Below are 21825 nucleotides of genomic sequence, written 5' to 3'. Positions count from 1 at the left end.
CAGGAATCCTGCATGGAGCAGTGCATGCACTTGTGGGTGGGGGAGCAATGCATGCTGATGGCAACGTGCCTGGTAGGTGGCAGCATCTTAACTCCAGATATTAGAAGAATAAATGCTTATTCTTCAAAGGTCTAAAAGCATCTTTAATGCTATGAAAGTGACTGTCTTCACTAACATGCACTGAGGCCTGTATGCTCATGATTTATGCCAACACTTCCTTAGTAAAGAAGTTGGTTTTAGTGATAGTAAAATTAGTTTTAGATTTAGTCATCCCACAGGGAAGTCCTGTTATAACTGTTTCTTTTGTAGCTGGTTTTATACTTCTCAGGTGAAAGTCTCTGCTGTCAGAACTGGTTTAGTGGCTTTATAGCAAATACATCTTTTTAATGGAGTTTTTCTTTCTGCTCAGAAGGCAAAAAGGATTGCATGTGCTGTGTTTAGCTTTTAAAAATAGATTGCCCTGTGAATATATGACAGATGATGATATGCAAACATTTGTACAGACTAAAAGTCCACGTTAATGAAGCTTTTGAGGTTCCTTCCACATTTCATCCTCTCTGGTGACTGCTGAGGCAAAACAGTAGCTGGTACTTTGCAACTCATCTGTCACTTATGGGTTGCTTTTATTGATGTAATTTTAGAAATTGAACTGTGATTAAAAAAGCCCCTTTTTAACTGCATTTGGATGGGGAGAAAGGAAAAAGCCTCTTTGTACAGTGGAAAATTTTACTTGGGAAAATCATTGAAGGAAATCTACAAGTAGAGGTGTTTGGTATTTCCAAGTCATGGAAATGAAGGTTTGCTGGCAAACGGTTTGTTCCTTTGAATTACTTTAAAAAATAACCTCAACCATCAAAAAAAAAACAACCCAGTTAGTTCTCACTGGTCAGAATCTGGAAGTGTTGTTTGTATTCTCAGAATTGTAGCTCAACTGAGTAAGCCAATGGAGAACACTAGAGTTCTGTTGGATTCCTTCATCTTCTAGGATTATTAAATCTCTGTAACATGAAGCTGAATTATCTTTCTATGGAAAGAAACTGCTTGTTGTTTTTATTCTTTCTTCCTTACTCAGGTTCTTGGAGTGCCAGCCTTCAATATAGGAGGTCAGGTTTAATCATTCTGCACTCCCCTAATGTTGGGCAAATTGTATAGCTCTCCTGTGCTTCACTTTCCCACCTGTTTGAGTTTGTGTGATGTTATAAAATATGGATCCAGAAGGTGGTTCATTACCCAGTCATAGAAGCACTGTGGATACTAAAAAACAATCAAACACACCAACCCCCCAAAAGGTATAGATTATAAAATAATAGATAATCCCTGAAATATTCTACTGGTTTAGGAATTAAACACAGAATGTGTAAGTGTTACTTGTTTTGAATACCCCAAAAGTTAGTTAAAACCATCACAGTTTCTCACTCAAAAGTAAAAGGAATATTTTGAGTAATATGTTGCCAATTATGTTATTTATTACCCATGGGAAAGTTTCTGGAGCGCTCTGCCACTCTGAAGAAAAGTTATTTTACTCTGATATGAAAGGGTGGAGTTCAGAAAACTAGCTGGTTTGGGATTGCAGTGACATTTTGATCTGATTAGATTCCTAAGTGGCATGTTGGGGCACTGTATGCCAAAGTGTCCAACCTGATGTATGCGAGTCCTTGTGTTGCTGGATAAGCAGCTGGTTAGGGAAGCATGATGGATTTCATCTCCCATAAGCTGTACATGTGGTCTTGATGGGGTTACATATCATTGTGGTTGAATGATGGTTGAATCACCATCCCTGAAAGTGTTTAAAAGATGTGTAGATATGGTGCTTAGGAATATGGTTTAGAACTGGAATTGGCAGAGTTAGGTTAATGCTTTGACTCAGTGATCTTAAAGGTCTTTTCCAAGCAGAACAATACTGTGATCATCTCACTGCTGCTAAATATTTTGTGATGCTTTGCATGTGAGAGACAGTGATTTTTAAAAAGATTATGATATGTATGGTCTGACCAGCTTCCTGTCATGACTTCTCATGTTTTTCTATTCTGGGAGCATGATTTTTTTTAAGCTTCTTGTTTGTGAACTTTGGGTTAGAAGGACTTCAAATTCTCTGGTGATCATTTGGGATGAAGATGATAGCAAACAATCTTTCTTGAATAGATTTAGATTTTTCAGGAATAAAACAACTTAAGAGTTTTGAGAGCTGAGCTTTGCAGTGGTGAAATGTCAGCAATATTCAGAGATTTAAGAATTAAGGTACTTTTGGTTTAAAAGAAACCATCTTTATTGTGAGAGATTATAGATGTATGCCTTTGAATCACCTTTGCTGTCCTCTTTCCTTTGTATTTTTCTTCCTCTTTGTTGAGCTCACTTTATTTAAGCAAATAATTTAAAGACTTTAATGTTAAACAAATAGTTGAAATAAAGAAGTGTCATTATATGGAGGTCCCTTGAACTTGCAAGTTGCTTAAGTGGCAAAAATGGGTAGCAAATCTTGTGTCAATCTGATTTGGCCTCTTTGGAATTGAAACACAATTCTTCTGCGTGCAGCCAGGATGATTTTTCCTGACCTCTGTTGATACATTTAAGAACTGTATTAATGCAGGATATAGAACAATAACAAGTTTATTTTGTGAAATAGAATGCTAAATTATAGATGTGATGAGATCATTGTAACAGAAATCAATGACAACTTCATTGTGTTTGTGACCTGTGGGGCAATTAAGACAGCAATATTTAAGACAAACTACAGGTCTAACATCTTGAATTTACTTTTTCCTAGTTTTGTGCTAGGATAGTCATCTTGGCAAAATGAGAGGATAATAAGCAAGGTTAAGACCTGTCTTCCATCTTCCTTTGATCATCTTGGCCTATTATATTGGAGATGTTGTGAAGAAACCAGGACCAGTTTGCTCTTTTAGCCCTTCTCCCTTCCATTTAGATGAGATGCTGTCTTGTTAGGATGCAAGAATAATTTTTGCTGTATTCTGGTAGCACCTTCAGATTCGCTCATTTAAGCCTGATACTGTTACGGTGTTTCTGTGTACCACATGCTCTTTCAAGAGAGCAAGCATATGCAGAATAATGTCAACTTCTGAAGAAGACAGACTATGCGGAATTGAAAACCTGTTTTATTAATGACAGATTTCTAAATACTCTTGTTCTTAGGAGCTTGATTTGCAAAAAAGTGCCATGTGTGCTACCTGCTGCTGTTTCCCTTATTTGACTGTTCATCAAATCTTATTCTTAACAATCTCATGGGCTTCATGTGCCTGAATGTTGACTGGTGGAGGGAGATGTGGTAAACAACCTTATAAAGGACAAGCCCTTGGGTTTGTGGTAGAAAATGGGGCTGTATCATTCTCATATCTTAAAGCCTCTGTTCTTCTGTGTTGCCAAGGTTAGACATTTGGCTTTGTTTGAAATCAGTGGTATGTCATTTTGGCCAGCACTGATTGTCAGAATGTTGCGTGTATTGTTAATAAAGATGAAATGAGTCATTGTCTACATTTTAGTGTTCCTCCTGGAAGTTGCCCAAATAAATTTCTTGATAGCTTCTCCAAATGCTATAAAATTCTCCAAGTGCTTTGAAGATTTCAAGGGAGAAACAGCTTGTAGATTTCACAGCATATTAAATAAATCTATTCAGTAGTTTAGGATGTGCTGGTTGCTGTGGTTTGAAGGAAAACTAGTAGCAGATTAAAGGACTCTACTAGATAAACTCTGGCAGATTTTGCTTCAACAGCTTAAGAAATTACTGTCTCTTGATATTTTGCCACATTCTGTAGGAGGTGATTGCCCCAACAGCAAAAACAGGACAGAGCTTTTGGCTATACTACTCTTGCTTTCTCTAAAGAGATGGAGCATGTGAGGATGATTCCTTCCTGAACTGCTACAGCTGGAGCTTCCAAAGCAGGCTTTCCCCAGCAGCAAGTAACACTTTCAGCTGGGACCTGATCCAGTAAAAAATCCCATTCCTGTGATGTATTTGCTTTATATGAACAGCCTGAACAAGCATGCAGGCCTGCTGTGCATTTGAGTGTTGAGGCGCTCCCTCCGTCTGGGTTTGCCTGGTCCCCAAGGCCAGGAAAGGTAGTCTCCCACCCCTTCATACCACAGTTTTGCTTCTACTTAAGGTAAAGTAAAACTTTGGAAAGGGCACACTTGCTCAATACTTTTTCCAAGGTTGGCAGAGGTCCATGGCTCATGCCAGGTATGCAGAATTTATCTGCAAGCAAAATGCTTTTCATAGGGAACTACATAATTTGTATTTTTATGAGTAAGGGGTATAAGGACTGTTTCTTGTTGTACCCGTTCAGTGCTTATTCATTGAACACCTAATCTCAACTAATTCTCTGCTGTAACCTCTGCTCTCCATATTGCCTGGAGAGGTGGCAATTGATCCACTCAGATTTAGCAGCCAAATTCCTGTCCCTTGGTCCCTTGCAGTTGTCAGGGTCCTGGTTAGCTCGGTGCCCTGCATGGTTTCCTGGTGCCACAGCTGGTGAGTTCCTGGAGGGCTTGTTGCCTGGGTGTTCTGTTCATCTCCTCTGAACTAATGTACATGTTGGGTAGGAGCTGTGGGAGTTGTATTAGAGAAAGGGTGCTCAAAGTGCAGCACACCATCACCAGGGGAGGTGGGCAGTTTCCCCTGCTAGCCCTATCTCGCCTTTCCCAAGGGAAATGTTTCTGCTGTCTCTTCCCAGGTGCTGTTCCGTTAGACTTCAGACAGCAGTGTGAACATTAGCAGTTCTGCTGAATATCTTCTTGCTTCAGCCAGGGTTTCATTCTCTGAAGATTTGATTACAATGTAAATTCCACACCACAGTCCACTAAATGAGATTTGTAACATCCGTCCATTTTTATAAATATTCCAAACCCAGAAGCTAAGCCCAGAGTCACAGGAATTATGTGCTCTAAACAGAGGCACTGGAATCTTCCTGCTCAGCTCAACTGAAGGAATAGTTTTACATGTTGCTTTTGTGTCTATCCCAAATAACATCTGAAGGCTTCGGTTAACCTTGTCTGCATGTGGTTGCCTTGCACAAGGCCCCGTTCTAGGTTGCAAATATAAATTAAGGTATTTTTCCAGTGTACAGGAGGTCAGGCATAAGAAACAAACTATTTATATTAAATGTGTAAACCTCAATGTAAGCTTTTATAAATAAAAATTGGGAGAGCATGAAAAAACATAAAAGGAGTGAAGTAAGTGCAGAGTTTGGTCAGTGTATAGAGAAGAAACCCTGTATTGTGTGAGCAGTATCTCCCTGCCACATACCTGTGTGGCTGTCCTGAAAATGTTCACTGTACCTTTTTCTTAGTTTTAATACATTCAAGAAAATTTAGGTCACTTCCTTTTGGGGATAGGGACTAACAGCTAACAACTTCTTTATGCAAAAGGGAATTGGTGAATAGAGAACTAATATTAGCACAAAAATTGCTGGACTTACTTAGACTGAAAAATGGAAATAGCTGCTGTTTTTCTCCTGTCAGTTTTAATAAATGCCTCCTGCTCTACTAGAGAAGTGTTGTTCAGCTTTGCTGTTTAAAAGTGGCTGACTGCTCTGGTGCCTCATGGTCCGGAGGCTGTCCACTTGTGTGAAACCAGTAAAGTGATTTTAATACAGTCATCTTGAGCAGGTGGTGGTTTACTCATATAAACGTTGGTGTCTTTCACTGTCCCAGACTGGTTTAATATCTGGTTAGATGCCATCAGTGCTGAAGTAGTGGAGGTGACAAGAAGTTTGGCTCAGTTAGTGTCTGAAAAAGCAAAGGCAGGAAAGGTACATACAGTGTCTGTTCCTTTAGGGTACCTGTGTTTTAAGTGGTGTGAGGAGTCAATGTGTATTGAGAACAATTTTGCAGAAAACCTGCAGTCTGAACCCAAGTGTTTGCTGAGTGTGCAGGGCAGCTGAGCAGCATTGCAGTTCCTGGCTATAATGCTTGTGGGCTGGAGACACAACTTCTGTCTTCCATTCCAGACATTGGACACAATCTCTCTAAGGTGCAGTCTCAACTTACTGCCTTCTGGTCAAAAATTCACAGGTGAAATGTGGTGAAATTTATTGCTAGCCTTACCCCGGCTGAAGCATCACCTCTGATGTGCTTCTGCTTGGAAATCTGATCTTGTGCTTTGCTGAGAAACCCCTGCATTTTGATCTATCTGCTCAGTCAGCAATTAGTTCTGTTTTGACCTTTGTTTTTTTTACCTTGATCAATTCCGGTTTATTCCCAGCAGAGTTTTCATGTCACTGACTCAGACTCTCTCTTCAACAGTTGGTGAAATGGTGAAAGATTAAGCTGTTTGAAGCAAAGACAATAATATAAGCAACTGTTCCGTACCCTTACAAATGTGTGCTTAAGATATTGTGCTAAACATACCATGGCATTACTATTACTTAATTAAATATGTTTATGATTTTTGCTTAAAAGGTAAGAGAGCAGAAGCAGGATTTGCTGATGACACACCACAGGGGCATTATCAGTACAGCAGAAATATTGTGCAGGAAAAACAGAATAGGTCTGATGTTTTCAGCAGCAGGAAGAGGAGGAAGTTTGATAAAATGCAGTGTCACGCACCTAGGGACATACAGTAGTTCTTGCTACAAACTCATCAGTTGGTCTTTTATTCCAGCAACACTCCAGAGATTCTGAGGCCTGTAAGGCCTGCAAAATATGGTTTGGAAATGCACATCCATCCTGACGATCTTAAAATCACTTTATGGGTATCTTCAAGTGGGGAAAACCTGAATTTAATTTTTAGTGGATGACTTGTAACACCAGTGACTAAAGCCATTGAAAAGAAAAATGTCATCCTAGGATGTGGCAATCCTGGATGCTTCCAGTAAGGCACAATGTTTGACCCATACAGTCAGTTTTATAATCTCTCTCTTTTTTCTTTTAATTCTTTTATCCAGGTCAGCCAGTTCAGACAGCTCTATTCCAAAGTGATCAATGATAAGCATGATGATGTCATGGCAAAGTTTGGAGCAATCCTAGCACAAGGCATTTTGGATGCAGGTAATTCCTCAAACATTTAAAGTGATCAATTTCTAAAACATATTTGGCTACAATAGCTGTAATAGCAAATTTAATCTGGGAGACGTGGTGCTGGCTTTGTTTGTCATGTAATACTAGCAAGAAATCTCTAATTTCAGGTCATTTTTATCTAACTAAAGAAACCCTATTTTGTAGTTTCAGCTTGTATCATTGTGCGTCTATTAGGAGACAACCCAGTCATTGGGCCAGAATTCTTGTCTGGAAGTCTGGATGAATATGTCTTTTTTGCTCTAAGTCTGTTTTTGTCACCCTGAATGTGATTTATAGCACAAGAGATTGCTTTTTTATTTTTCAAAGTAAGCAACTGCTGCAGAAATTTTGAAACCTTGTGGTATTCAGTGCTCATATTTACCTTTTCTGTTAAAATCTGACAGAACCAGTTTAAAATACATGTATGTATTAAATATGTTTTAATAACGCGGGTTTGCCTCTTTCCTGATTATGGAGAGGAGTTGCAGAAAGAAAAAGGAACAGTTATCTGCAACAGTGTTACTTCAGAAACTCAGTTTCACAGGCTGCTACCTTTTTCTAGTGTAGGAAACATCATCTTATGAGTGCTAATGGCTAAATGTTGAGCCAGAGCATTAGCATTTCAGAAGAACTGAATTTGCAGGACCTATTAAGGAAGGTTTCTGTAAGCAAAGAGGACAGTCAGTGTTTTGTTTTGAATTTTTCCTTCTGCTAGAGTTAGGACTTGTGCAGCACTCTGTCAATAGCATCCCCCTTCCAAATTTCCAAACAGTTTCTCCCATCTTGTCTCTCATGCTGTGGCTGTTTCTTGCCATGCACCTTCTTATTCCCTGTGCTTGCAGTGTCGGTGTGAAATTGCTACACCTCCAAGCCATGTGGTGAGGGGAGAAAAAAAAGGGCTGCCTGCACCTATCTGTGTAGAAGCCTGCTTAGAAAGCTCTTTCCGTGGCAGGCATGTGGCAGTCAGGCTGCTCTGTGCTTTATCACCAGGGCTACCGAGAGAAAAAAGCAGCAGGAACCACTTTCTTGATCAATCTTGCCTCCCAGGTATCCCTCCCAGAGTTCAGACTGAGCAGTATTCTTGGCACAGGACTGTTAAAATAATTTTGACCATTCCCATACTCCTATTGTGTTGCTGGGAAGCCAGATCCCAGCTCAAAGAGATTTTTCTCTCAGCAGTACAGACCTGCTTCAAATTCCTGCCTTTAAGATTAAATAATAAAAATGCAGCTAAAACCTTATTTGCTTCCTGTGTCACTCACGTATTGTATAATGACTTGGAAACCAGAAGCATCCAATTTTAATAAACTACATGTGAACTTGTGCCAACTTTAACTTCTTTATTTCTTGCTGCACTGCTGAGGGAAAGCTGTGAAGTAGCCTTTCTTAACCTATTGCCACTTCCATTAGAGCCACTTGAAAGAATAAATTATTTTTATCTCTCCCATACAACTACAAGTGCTTATCTGAAACAATGAGCTATAGAATTTAATTATCACTACCAGGAAGACAAGGTTCTTTGTGTTGCCTGCCACACTTGGGGCAACTGAATTTGTAGGAGAAAAGTATAATTCTCTTCCCATGACAAGCTTTGATTACACGTGCAAGATTTCCAATGTGACTGCAAAAATGATGCACTGGAGGTGGGGTTTTTGAGGCAGTTGTTGGTTGAAACCACCAGGTAACTGGTGGTTTCATGGGAAGAGCAGGGTACCTTGGAAGCACTGAAGTGCAGATGAAGAATTTGTCATTGTCTAATTGTTAAGGCCCAGCAGCTACATTTTTACTTCTTTAATAAAATAAGAAAAATGCAGACACACTAAATTTAGCTTAGAGATTTTTTTTTTCCCCTCTGAACTTTTATAATGCTCCCCCACTTCGTACTCTCATGTTCCAGGCTGATGACTCCCATTCTGTTCTTTGCAAAACTCAATATGCTTTATTTTCTGGAGTATGTATTTGTCAATGTGAGCTACAAAAGGGCTATCCTGATTTAATTAGATGTCAGCAAACCTTGCCACAGTGACAGTGTGAATTCTGGGAGATGGACCTTACAGTACTACCCACAGGGTCCTGGAATTTTTCTTGTGTGTTTTTTGTATTTTATTTTCCAGGCATCATGTCACAGCTTTCATCCATCCAAAGATCTGGAATGTCTCCCTTCCAGGTTGTCAGGGCTGCTAATTAATCTTGAAGATAAACCAGTTGTGTAATATGTCTTCCCGATTTTCCTGCCCCCTGCAACACCCTGGGGGTGAGGGTGGGCTCTGTGTGGGTGTAAAAGAGCAGAAACAAGTAACATGACAGCATATTTTTAATATGAAATCTGTTACTCATTCAGGAAATTCCAGAGATTGAATAATAGAATTCTAAAAGTTAAATTCTAAAAATTAAAGTCCAAGGTTTCAATGAAGTCTACTTGAGCTGCTTGTGCAACATTCACTGGGATGCTTGATCCAGAATATCTACAGATTACTCACCTGGCCCTTAAACAGTGATGCAGTGAAGAAAAATTCAAAGTAAAGATGGGGAAGAAGACCAGAAATTGGGAGTATGCAGTGTTTGACTTGTTAATGGATGGCCCGAGACCTGAGGGAGCCCTTCCTTAATGCTGTGGCAAATTCAAGTATAAGGTGGAGAGTTTTATATTGCAGAAAATAAGAAGCAGAGCAGACCTAGCAGTAGTAAAAGACAAGACCATATTATTGCCTTCCTTCAAAGATGTGACTGGAAGGAGTTCTCAAGTCAAACAGCAGGAGGTCTATTGCTACTACAAAAGGAAAAGCAAGGAGGTTGTATGCAGAATATCCTACAGGAGGATCAAAATCCTCCATCTTCTTTTGGACTAACACTGACAAATCACTAAGATCAGATTACTGCTTCGTTCAGGGCTTTCTTTAGTTTTGGCAGCAAAAATTATTTTTGCTTGTCTTTAAAATTCCGACAGCTCCGTCACTGCCTGGCCCCATTGAGATGACTTTGTGTGAGGCATGGGAATGCTCCTCCAGTTTGGGAGTTTCAGTTACAAAGTATCCTGAGTTTGCAGCGAGTGGGTGTTTGTATTTTTTAAAAGTTAACCTCCCTGCAGCTGGTCTTGTCAGCAGTAATGAACTTGCCTGGTGCCCTCTTCAACTCAATTCGCTGTGTTCATCAGAAGACTGAAGATCAGATTAACACTTTCTCACTCTGTCTGCAAACCCAATCTTTCAGTTTGGTTTCTAACTGGATGTTTCTGCACTACATCAACATACAGAGCTGTTTTGGTCTCTGCTTTGCAAGTGCAGAGCTAAGACTTGGTTGTCTGGCAGAGATGTAATTTTGCTGCAAAGACTGCAGAAGCTTGTCTCTTTGCTGCTTAGATTGATAACCTCTAGAAACAACTTCTGAAGTTGCTGCTGTTTACATTTTTTTCTACTGAGATCATGTAGGATAAAAACCTAGGCATATTTCTTCTGAATAACTGACATTTCAGAGAGGCAACCACAGAAAGAAAAGTTTCTGTATGCACTGCTCTCCTTGTGAGGCTTGTTTTGTGGATCATCTACATGCTATGTTTTAAAACTGCTTATGGCAAAGGTTTGCCTTTTTCTCCCCCTCTCCCTGCCTTCTGCATTGTACTTTTGTTTAACCTGTATCCTAGCAAAATGTCTGTGGAAGGGCTGTGTTCACTGATTGTGTTTGGGTAATATGCAGCAGATAGAGCAGTTTGGGTTTTGTACCACCTGTTTTGTTTTGTGTGTAAACTGAGATCACAGTAAAGGAGGGGGAGAGGTGTGTTCCAGAGGAGAAATCTGAGACCATTGTGGCTTGTCTTGTGTGGTGTAACCCCCTGCAGAGCAGCTGTTTTAGAGATGCATCGCTCAGGTGTCTTTGTGGAGTATCCAGGAATGCATGAACTAACTTCTTTCATTTCTGTTTCCTTACAGGGGGCCATAATGTAACTATTTCACTGCAGTCAAGGACAGGACATACTCACATGCCTTCTGTGGTGGGGGTTCTGGTCTTCACCCAGTTCTGGTTCTGGTTCCCCCTGTCACACTTCTTGTCTCTGGCTTTCACCCCAACCTGTGTCATTGGCCTTAACAAGGATCTTAAGGTACACAATGATAGATGCCTGGAAGGCTCGAGGGGTCTGGGAGGGGTGTGCATGGATTTGTTGGTTTTTTTGCATGTCTGCAGTTTGTGCCATAGAAGGTCCTAACTGGAAGAAGTCTGAAAAGCAGGCTTAAATTGCAGAGCTGGTGGTGGGAACAGGGACAAGAAAAATGTAGAGAGCAGATTTGATCCCTTTACTTCAAAGCAGCTTACAAAGAAAGGAACTCTGGCCAGTATATGTGGACTGACACCATCTCATCATCACTCCAGAAGGTCAAAGTTATTTTTAAAAAAAAAGTGTGTTGCCTCTCTTGCCCTCCCAAATAAATTGTTATATTCTCCCCTAGGAAAGCTAGCAGTGGGAAAACAGGATTTGTTTGTATTCCTTGCAGAATAAACATTAAACCAAGCAGTCATGAGTACTGCTGTTTTCTGATGCATCTGTTCTTCCAGCTGATCAGCTATGGCATGGCCCTGCAAGCTGTGCCACTCTGGGTCTCCTGTGCTGAGGACCTGAGCTAGTAATTTCCACCAAAAAAAAAGCTTCTGCATGTGGCAGCATGGGGGTGCACAGCCCCTGCTGTCACTGCTGCAGGCTTATCCTGCTCTCAGAGCCCCTCAAGGGGACTGAGCCGAGTCTCTGGATCGCAGCCCCTGAGACAGTATCTTACGCCTCTAGGTTGCTCTTCTCCACCTGTCTCTGGCTGAGCATCAAGACAACCTACACACAGCTCAAAATTCTCCCTCTGTTTGAAGATAGGTTTGCATGAAAATGCCCTTCCCCTCTCCTGCCTCCTCACCTCCCCCTTCTTAACACGTCAAGGGGTTGTGTTGCTGCTTGTGTCCGCACCCCCTGGCACTGATTGACTCTGCACCTTTTTGGCTGTGCTGGTGTTTTGACTCCCTCTCCCCATCCCTCAGTCCGGAGAGCCCAAAAGGCTGTAGGTGAGGTTATGTTGTATAACTGGGTATGCAGACTGAAGCAGCCACAGGCTGGATGGATGTTACAGGCTGTGCTTGCTTCCTCAGAGCAGTCCCTACTCCGGTGTTGCTCTGTGATGTGCCCTAAAGGAAGAGAGTTGAGATACTGCAGAAATTAATTCAGTTCAAGAATTTGGGTTGCCTATCAGAAGATGCTTTCTGCCCTTGCTTATGTAGCCAGGAATGTGCCACTGGTAACCTGCCCTCAAAAGGTACTGTCCTTTTGCAAGGGGTGAATGTCAGGCAGCGCTTGGTCGGCCCTAGCGTGCATTGACAGAGCAGATCTTCACTTAGATCTTAAACCAATTTTGAGTTAATATGAGCAGGCACAGCAACAACATCAAACCACAAATGCTTCGAAACAATGAAAACAAAGTATGGTGTGAATAGTGTGGAGTGTATGGAGAAGGCTAGGAGAACTTGCCAGAGTCGAATTATAGAATAATTAAATAACATTGTTCTAGTTGAACTGTTGCCACTGATAAGTTTCTCAGCTTCCGGAGGGGGAGAAGGGGAAGCTTGTATTCTTTAGAGGATCTGTGTTTGTCTCTGCTGGAAGGAAAATTAAGCTAAAGTAATTACTCTGATGTGGGTTATTTTTTTTTTTCCTCTTGCTTTTCTCATCTCTAACCATTCTTTTAACTGTTTGTCTTAGATGCCAAAAGTCCAGTACAAGTCCAACTGTAAGCCGTCCACATTTGCCTACCCGCCACCTCTTGAGGTACCAAAGGAAAAGGAGAAGGAAAAGGTACTCAGACTGGCTTTCCCTGTTGTGAGGGCTAACCCCTTCTCCCTCCAAGTATAAACATTGACTTTGGTGGCACTAATAGGGAATCTAAAGAGCGAAAGAAAAATTGGCAGGCACTATTGTCTCTGAAAGAGAATTCTAGCTATTTTTTCCTGCTATGCCTGGGACTTGCTTATCATGGCATAAAACTGCTGTGCTACTGAGTCACTGGAACCTTCCTTGTCTCCAGTGGTCAAGCAGAAGCATTGATTAATGAAACTGTTTTCCATGCCCTACTGGTTTGTACGCATGTATCATCGTTGTGCATTCATGACTTGGGCTTCAAAGTGCTACTGAAGTACCAACATTGAGAATATTAGGTGGGACACTTCTAATATAGTCCCATATGGAAGGACAGGCATATTCCCATAATGAGTATCTCTTTGGGACAAAGCTAACCTCAGCTGTCTGATTTCCTTTGAAAAACTAGTCCTGAGGACAAACCACGTGTGCCTGTGACATGATCATAGTGACATACCTAGTTCCAGGTGCATTTGTGTGAGGTAATACAAGCCAGAAGCAATATATTGAAGAAATGCTTAAGTCTTTGAAGGAAATCTTGTCTTGAATAAAATCCTGAATTATTTTAAGTCTGATCTTCCATTTTAAAATTAATATTCTAAATTGGGGATTCATGGATTTTTAGTGCTTTTGTGATACAGAGATTGACAATATTTCTCTGCACATTCCTGTCCTTCCAAACCACCATAGGTCCCCACAGCCTGGGCTATCTCCTGAGACAACCTTGGTTTCCAGAAGGAAATCTTAATGCAGCAGCTGTGATAGATTTCTGTCAGGATTTCATTACGATAATGGTGTTTCTTGACATCTGCCTCTAAGGAACAAATCTTTGTGTTTTAATGTCTCATTAGCTTGCAAATTTGATTTCTGAAGATGGAATAAGACCTGTTTGTGTGTGGGATACTACAGTCTGCAATCTAACAACAGGCTGAACATCTCTGTTCAGTGTGATGGGAAATATTTGAAAATACTTGGAAAGCATTAAAAAAAGGATTAATTTTTTTGTTTAATCTAGATGCTGTCATGTATAACTAGCTTTATAATGTGTATTTGTGTTGTATTTAGAGTGTCTACATGTGTGTCTTTGTCTATAGATGTTTCTTTCGTCAGTCTTTGAGTTAATTATTCATGGAGTCTAGTTGATGTCAAATTTTAAAATATATATTACAGCACATCTCTATTGCATCTTCAGAGTAAATACCAAACTCCTATTTTTCCTGTGACTTTTACTAGTGGGCTTTTGGAGGAGGGAAAGATACAGTAATTACCTCTGTAAGGAGAGGAGACCTTCTCACTCTCTACAACTACCTGAAAAGAGGCTGTAGCAAGGTGGGAGTTGGTTTCTTCTCCCAAGTAACAAGCGACAGAACAAGAGGAAATGGGCTCAAGTTGTGCCAGGGGATTATTTAGATTGGATGTTGGGAACAATGTCTTCACTGAAATGGTAACTAAGCAGTGGAACAGGCTGCCCAGGGAGGTGGTTTAAGACATGTACATGTGGTGCTTAGGAGCATGGTTTAAGCTCTGCACTTAGTAGAGTTAGGTTAATGGTTGGTAGAGTTATGGTTGGACTTGATGATCTAGAAGGTCTTTTCCAACCAGAACAATTCTGTGATTCTGGGACAGGAGTGTACCTGGGCTCAGAGCAGGGGGCCCATGTACTAGCTGTCAGGCCCATGGATTGCAAAGAGTTAAGTGTGGGACTGAGAACATGTACGTAATTGAAAAGGTAGAGATGAAACCTGTGGGATGACAAGTGGGACAATAGTGGAAGCAATTTGTCTCCTGGTACAGGATGGTAAAAGCTGTTGGGCAGAGCACAGCAGCAGGCAGAGCAGCCCTTAGGGAGCAATTTCAGCAGCGGAGACCTCAGGCATGTCATGCTGATGAATGACTTTGTGTGAAAACTGTAAAACATCTTAGCAGAATTGAATTCTGGGCAGGACAGATTTCTGAGCCAACCCAGAAATGAACTCTGATGAAACACAAAGCTGCTCATAGCTGCTTTCTCACCTTTGGACTAGGGTGGGAATTAGACATATCCTTTATCTTTGAAGCTTCCCTGGCCAAAATTAAAATGTGCCAAGAGCCCACATTTAGCCTAGAAGGCCTGACCAGCAACGTGACAAATGCAGTTGCTCCCTGTCCTTCTGAGCAAGTTACTGCCTTACAGAGACAGTTACTGTGGATGAAGAGATGTGCTGAATTCTTGTATTTGAGTGTTGTTTCTGGATACTTTCTGGCTCTGAAGTACCAAAGTCTCCTGTAAGCTCCTCCATAGGGCATTTTGCTTATCCACTTCTTTACGTCAATGAGAGACACAGCTGTCTGGTTAGCACAGTGGAGCAGCTTTAGGTGATCCTAAAGAGTATCTATTTACATGTCGTTACCTTGGAGGCTTCGGCAACCAGTTCGCCTGTAACAAGAATTCTTGGGCCTTCACAAATGTCTCGTATAGATTCCCAGACAGTATTGGCTGATGTCTAAATTAGGATTTTGCTCACTTTCTGCATGTGTGGCTGGACTCAGTCTGCATTCTTGGCACTTTTTGTGCTGCCTGTGCCATGGATTTCTTTTGACAGTGGTGTATGTATCTCTTGAACAGAGCAGTGGGTAGGAAGTGGAATTGATCTTATTGACACCTGCACTGAGAACTGACCTAACAGGCAGGGGGAGCTGAAGCACATCCTACAGTCTTGCAGTCACACTGAATGTCTCCTCTGTTGACATACCCAGGTTTCCACTGCTGTGCTGTCCATCACTGCAAAAGCCAAGAAGAAGGAAAAGGAAAAGGAGAAAGAGAAGAAGGAAGAAGAGAAGATGGAAGTGGTGGGTGCAAACATTGAAACTTAAATGTCCTGTTCCTCCCTTGATAATCCCCCCTTGATAAATATGGAAGGTGTGGCATGGCAGCTGGCACCCACTTAATGTTGTCCCCCTTGCCACCTGTGTTAGTTCTGAGCAACACGTAACACGTCAGTGTCCTGCATACACTGGTGGGCATCTGTACTCTATGTGTGTGCCCTGTCACAGGCAAGAGGTGGTGTTGTTTATGATGCCATTATTTCTGAGAAATAATTCTTCCTCAGTATTGTTAAATAACTGACTTCCTTAAAAGCAGGAGCTTGTCCTGACAAATTGATGTGCCTTTAACTGCATGAACCTTTTCTGCATTATTTCATTGCCTCCTGTTTCTAGACGAAGGGAATTTTATCTTTTATCCATGTACTTATTAACTTGGGAAAAGGTCTTAATAATTTCATGTCCTTGGTACCTCTGACCTTTTAAAAATAATTCAGTGTTGTAGCAGTTGCTTGATGGTGTCTTATATCAGGTATGAGCACTGAAGGGTTTAAAGTTTCTAGTTTTGCACATGCTTAACCCCCTATTCTGAAATGTTCACCTTTTGGGGAGCAATTTCTTGTGTGCTTTGTCCATCTATCAAAGTGCAAATTGTTTGTTCACATCTACCTCAGGACCAGTTGAGCTTTGAGAACAGGATCCATGCGCTGCTCTGTAGTTATGGTGATTGCTTTAGTCCTCTGATGATTTCTTCCAGCTCATAGACCTGACACTGGAACTTGTCACCTTCATCCATGAATAACGTGTCATCCTGGAGCAAGCTGAGGGGTAGAGAAATGGCTGGATAATGAATTCTTGGTGGTTGCTGTAATTTAGAAAACATTTGGCAGCTAAAATTCTTGCTGTACCCCGACAAAAGGACCCTTCCTGTTGGTCCCTGCTAATGTATTTAAATATGCCAAGAACAACTATAAGCGGAAATTTAGTTATTCTGACAAGCTCAGCAGAAAACTTTCTGATTCCACTTTAATATCTATGAGAGGAAAGCAACGTGGGCACAGAATTTTTTGCCTCTTTAATTTTAAAAAGAAACACAGAAATAGTATGTGAAGGGTGTGGTGTAAGATCAAGGTCTACATGTAAAATAACCTTCTGAAACCTACTTAAATGCAGCCACGTGGTAGGCAATGAACTTTATACAGTTGGCTCAGAAAATGAATCATCTCATGGGTACAAGGTGGAATTTATTTTTTTTCTCTTTTTGCTCCTTTATAAATGTTTCCTTGTCACTAAATGTTGCCTTTTCATTGACTTATGCTCAGTGCACCATATACTAAGCAAAATGTGCTGCACAGATTCATGTTTCTTCTAGAATTGCTACAACATACAGCTGAGTACAGGTATTGAGAAGAAGCAATATCTTAGAAGGTATTCACATGTTATGTCTGTGTGTGTGTAAGCTCCAGATGTCTGAAAGGTTTTCTTGGCTTGAATTGAGCAGAAAAACGTGAATAGTAAAAAGGGAGCTTGCTGCCACCTGCTGTGTTTGAGTGCTTTGCCATTGTCCCAATGTTTTAGAGGTGTAACTGCTTTCCTGTTTTTCTTTTACATCTGTTGCATGACTAATAATCCATAGCTTCAAAGAGACCTGCATGACAAGCAGAGAAAGTCCTGTCTGCTGTTACAGGAAGTGCTGTGCATTTGGTGGGGTTCCTACTGGTTGCTTCATCTTTTCTACAGTCCTTGTTTGCAACTCAGATGTTCCCAAGAGAGGGCAAACATGATCTGTGCTCTTAAGTATGTAACGGATGCAGTGTTTTTTCCTTCTGAGCTTTTGCCTCCAGCTGCTGAGTCATTGGTAAAGGAGGGTTTAACTGCAGCTCCCTTGAGAGTCACTGGGGTCGAGTCATTTTGGTTGAGCTGCTGTTCAACAGCTGTTTAGCTGTGAAAATACAAGGGCAGCTTTTTGGCACTTTTCATGTGCTTAGTAATTATATTAAAGAATCTTCAGTGGGGAACAAAAAGTAGTGAGTTTACAGAGGAAGTATTAAAAAAGGAAGCCAGAGGTAAACTGTTCCACTGCCACCTCGTGTTAAACTCATTTTCACCTGCAGTTGAGAGTGAGACATTGCCATGATGAGAGTACTTAGATCCACGGTGGCATTGCCTGTGGCAGCTGACATACCTGTGATCTTGTTCCTCAGCCAGAGAATGGCTTCTCACCATGCTCTGGAATTGCTGCCTGTGTATCTTACCCCTCTGAATTGTGAAAGGGCTAGAGACTACTGTTAAAATTATGTTGGTGTTCTCCTCTCCTTCCACAGGATGAGACTGAAAAGAAGGATGAAAAAGAAAAGAAAAAAGAGCCAGAACCCAACTTCCAGCTTCTGGACAACCCAGCCAGAGTCATGCCTGCTCAGCTCAAAGTTCTCACTATGACAGAGAGCTGCCGATACCAGCCTTTCAAACCAGTAAGTGTCACCTTCCTAGGCCATGTGCTTGACCAGAACATTCCCAGTGCTGGGCTTGTGTGTAAGGACCCAGAATTTCTGTGTGTACATGGGAAAGCCACTCACAGCTGCTGGATCACTGCAATGTGTCTTACAGATCTGCAACTTCTCTGTTGTATTATTTGCTTTTTAATTTCCCTCTCTCCAAATTATCATATGCAGTTATACCTGGGGGAAGCCAGAGCTGCTGCAAACATTTTCACAAGGCTAAAACTGCCTTACTTTTCTTTCTTCTTCTACATATGTCCAATACCATCACCTGGATACCAATCAGACATACACTTTGTATTTATGTCATTGCTGGGGACTTTAAGACTGAGCCATGATCTTTACAATGGCATGAGAAGTTGTACAGGCTCATTGTCAAAGCAATTAAATATGTTAGGACTTCTGCTGGGTCTTTATTATTCTGTAGTGGGGCTTATACCTAAATGAAGTGGGTTTTTCATTAAACAGATTTCTTATTCAGTTGTCTCTGATCTTAGAGAAGTGCTTTCATCTCCTGTTGGCATAGAGAAGAGATAGAATGTGGTTGTCAGATGGAGAATGACAAAGATCTTTTAGCATTAGCCCAAGGGATAACTATCTTTTGTGAGATGCTCAAATATATTGCAAAGGTGGTAAGCTTGCTCCTGATCTCTGAATTTCCTGAATCAATTCTTCTGGCTTTTATTTTTGTTCAAGAAATAACACACTTGGATTCCCCCTTTTGCAGGATTATGCTTGAAAAATACTTGGGAAAATACTTTACTTGGGAAAGCCGTGTTCAAAAAGCAGTAATATATTTCCAGGAAAACAGTAATGTTTTAAATAAACGGATTTCCTGGAACTTCCCATCAACACATTGGAATTTTCTGTGCATCATCCCCTTTTGAAACATCCCCTTTAGCATAGTTGTGGAAGGGTTTTCATTTTATACCCTTTTAAGAGAGGAGGTGACCCAGCTGGTATTTGGATTGGGAAGATCTGCTCTGTGGTCCGGTAAGTGTCCACTCAAGCAGCTGAAATGTGGGCTTACATAGCTTTTTGCTTCAGTTTCAAAAAAGCCAAGTCCCTGGTGAGGGCAGTGCAGTTTCCTGCCTTACTCCCCTCCCCATAAATAGGTTTTGGAGAGGACAGAACAGTGCAGGTTTTTTTCTGGGACTTGGGTGTGTAACCAAGGAGGCTCTCAGAGCTATTCTGGAGCTTTGCTCTGCTTTAGGCAATGCTAGAGTAAAAGGCTTCTTTGAAATGCTGTTTATAGCCTGGAATCTTGCTGTGGTCAAAGCTCTGATCCCAGCCAGGAGTGACACAGCACTGCCTCTTTTCACCTCCTGTTTCAGTCCTGGAGACGCACCCTCTTGCTTTAGCCTGCCAGGATGTTTGGTTGTGATCTTTGTAATTAATTCCCCTTTGTTTACGAGGTTCTGCTAATAAGATTCCTCGGTCGGTGGAAGCGGGTGATCAGATTAGTGTCTCTTTCTGATACCCTCCTGGGAGGTGGCTACACAGAGGCTTCACTAAGCTTTGTTGCCCTGCAAAGATGAATCTCAGCAATTAGTTTTCATGTGAGAGCTCCAGACTGGGGCTGGGGTCAAGCTGTTGTAGTGGTTTGGGCCTAAGATGACAACAAAGAAACAGCCACGTGGCCGCTAACTGAGCTCCCCTCACACACAGAAGGGAAACTTCTCCTTGGGCATCTTTTTCCTCTTCTTCCTCACCAGCCACCAGGATCTTCACTCCAGCACTGCCTTTCACCTCTCCAGCTCAGCTCTTCTTTTTCCTCTGCTCCTTCTGCTCAGCTCTTATCACTTCTTTCATATGTTAATTGCAGAGGTCCCTCTAATTGTCCCTCTAATGGCACTGGAGCCACCCCTGGGGCCTTCTGCCCACTACAAAAAAATATCCCACCAAACCAGCACAGCTGTGTGAATCCAGGTGCCATTTTATATCAAACTGAGACTTAGGTAATGCAAATACAAAAGGCAGCCTGGATAGACTCTGTTCCATCCTCTTGTCAGGCAGAGATCCAGGTGGGTGTAAGACACTTTGCTCTCTGAAAGTTGCTCCTGCTGAGGTGTCTCGTATGGCCTGGGATAAACACAGTAGCCACAAATACTGCACCAGAATGCAGAGGTGAGCAGCTCTAACACTCACTGCACTTGTCTTGCAGCTTTCCATTGGAGGCATCATCATTCTGAAGGACACCAGTGAGGATATGGAGGAGCTGGTGGAACCTGTGGCAGCTCATGGTCCGAAGATTGAGGAAGAGGAGCAGGAACCTGAACCACCAGAGCCCTTTGAGTACATTGATGATTAAGAACTGAGGTACAGTGTAGTGTGCAGAGTCACCTTTATTAATCCAAATGAAGGAAAAGCTTATTTGAATCAACCAAAGTGGTTACCAGGATCCAGCACTCTTGTTTTAGCTCTTTGATGATTTTTTGTGTCAGGTTCAGAAACATACACTGTCCCAATTTAAGAACTGGCAGCAGTAAAAGAGAAATCCACTCTTCTGGATCAGGCCTGATCTGGTCTCTAATCTTGGGAGGCTTGGCTACTCTTGAGTAGAACCTTGCTGGGCAGAGCTAGAGCAGTGCAGGGCCACAGGCAACAGCTGAGCTGGGAATAATCAGCTCATGAAAGATGGTCCTGGAGGGGCAAGTGGTTTATTTAACAAAGCTGTCATCCACTTGACCTTAGTGTAGCAGGATTGTGGGAAGGAGAATTACTACCCTGCTTTCTAGCGTTGTCTTGTGTTCCCAGCAGTTCTTAGCAGAATTTAAAGACACTCCAGTCATGGGCTTTTAACAATCCTCATAGATCTGTGCCAGGCAATGAACAGTGCAGTTTTCAGGTTCCTTGGTAAAAGTGCCTGAACTGATGTGCAAGTTTCTCACTGACAGGCAGAAACCCTGTTGCTTTATTTCCAAATATGGACTGGCATGTCCCAGTGCTCCCAAGAGCGAAGATTATGCACTTGAATTGGTGGATGTGCTGGAAAACAAACTCCTTTCTAAAAACTGTAAATGTTGCATCAGTGGCAGGCTTGAGTGAGAGTGTTGGGCCAACCACAAGAAGTCCTAGTTAAACACATTTGCTTTTCTGGTTTCTATCTCCTCCTCCAGGCTCATGTCCTCTAAAGAAGACACTATGCTTGATATCAAAAAGACAGACATGAGGACCTTCGTATGGAGATCTGCTGTTCAGTGCATGCACCCCAATCTGTGCTGAGCTAAAGCTGATAGTCCGTGTTTTATGGCTGAAGAACAGATATATGCTATTTAGTGTACTCTTTCACAAAACCTTGTTTTCAAATAAATATATTAAAAACTCTTGACAGAAAAGTTGCTGCTCTTAAAAAAAAAACACACCACAAAAAAAGGAAGTCTAACAGCCTTCTTTTTACTTACCCCCAATGTTAAAAACGACCCCAGTTGTGCATCATCTTCTGGAAAAGCTTGGCTGACTCTGCTGCTCTGCAGAGTTGTTGGGATCTGTGCACATCTCTGCTTTCTCTAGCACTTGTTTAGGCTGAGCAAGGTCACCAGCTCCCATCTGGCCCAGCCATAGCTCAGGTGCTACAGGGAGTCTGTGCTTGGCAGCAGCTGTCCAGATGAGGTCTGCTTCCAAATTACC

The 21825-nt window shown here is 41.7% G+C and overlaps 1 protein-coding gene across 1 annotated transcript in view; it reads left to right on the top strand.

The window, feature by feature from the left end:
- Window positions 1-21533, top strand: part of PSMD1 (proteasome (prosome, macropain) 26S subunit, non-ATPase, 1) — a 68757-nt gene extending 47224 nt beyond the window's left edge. Inside the window, exons 18-24 of the mRNA XM_009999747.1 lie at window positions 6900-7002; window positions 10938-11107; window positions 12743-12835; window positions 15632-15724; window positions 18022-18168; window positions 20360-20514; window positions 21315-21533. Of these exons, the coding sequence (XP_009998049.1) occupies window positions 6900-7002; window positions 10938-11107; window positions 12743-12835; window positions 15632-15724; window positions 18022-18168; window positions 20360-20506 (753 nt within the window). The 3' untranslated portion in view covers window positions 20507-20514; window positions 21315-21533. The remainder of the gene's footprint in view (window positions 1-6899; window positions 7003-10937; window positions 11108-12742; window positions 12836-15631; window positions 15725-18021; window positions 18169-20359; window positions 20515-21314) is intronic.
- The last annotated feature ends 292 nt before the right edge of the window (window positions 21534-21825 follow it).

Source organism: Chaetura pelagica, unplaced genomic scaffold (genome assembly GCF_000747805.2).
Source record: "Chaetura pelagica isolate M959 unplaced genomic scaffold, ChaPel_1.0 scaffold20, whole genome shotgun sequence".
NCBI lineage: Eukaryota > Metazoa > Chordata > Aves > Apodiformes > Apodidae > Chaetura > Chaetura pelagica.
The sequence above is the reverse complement of the archived record's forward strand: the minus strand, read 5'-3'. Positions and strand labels throughout refer to the sequence as shown.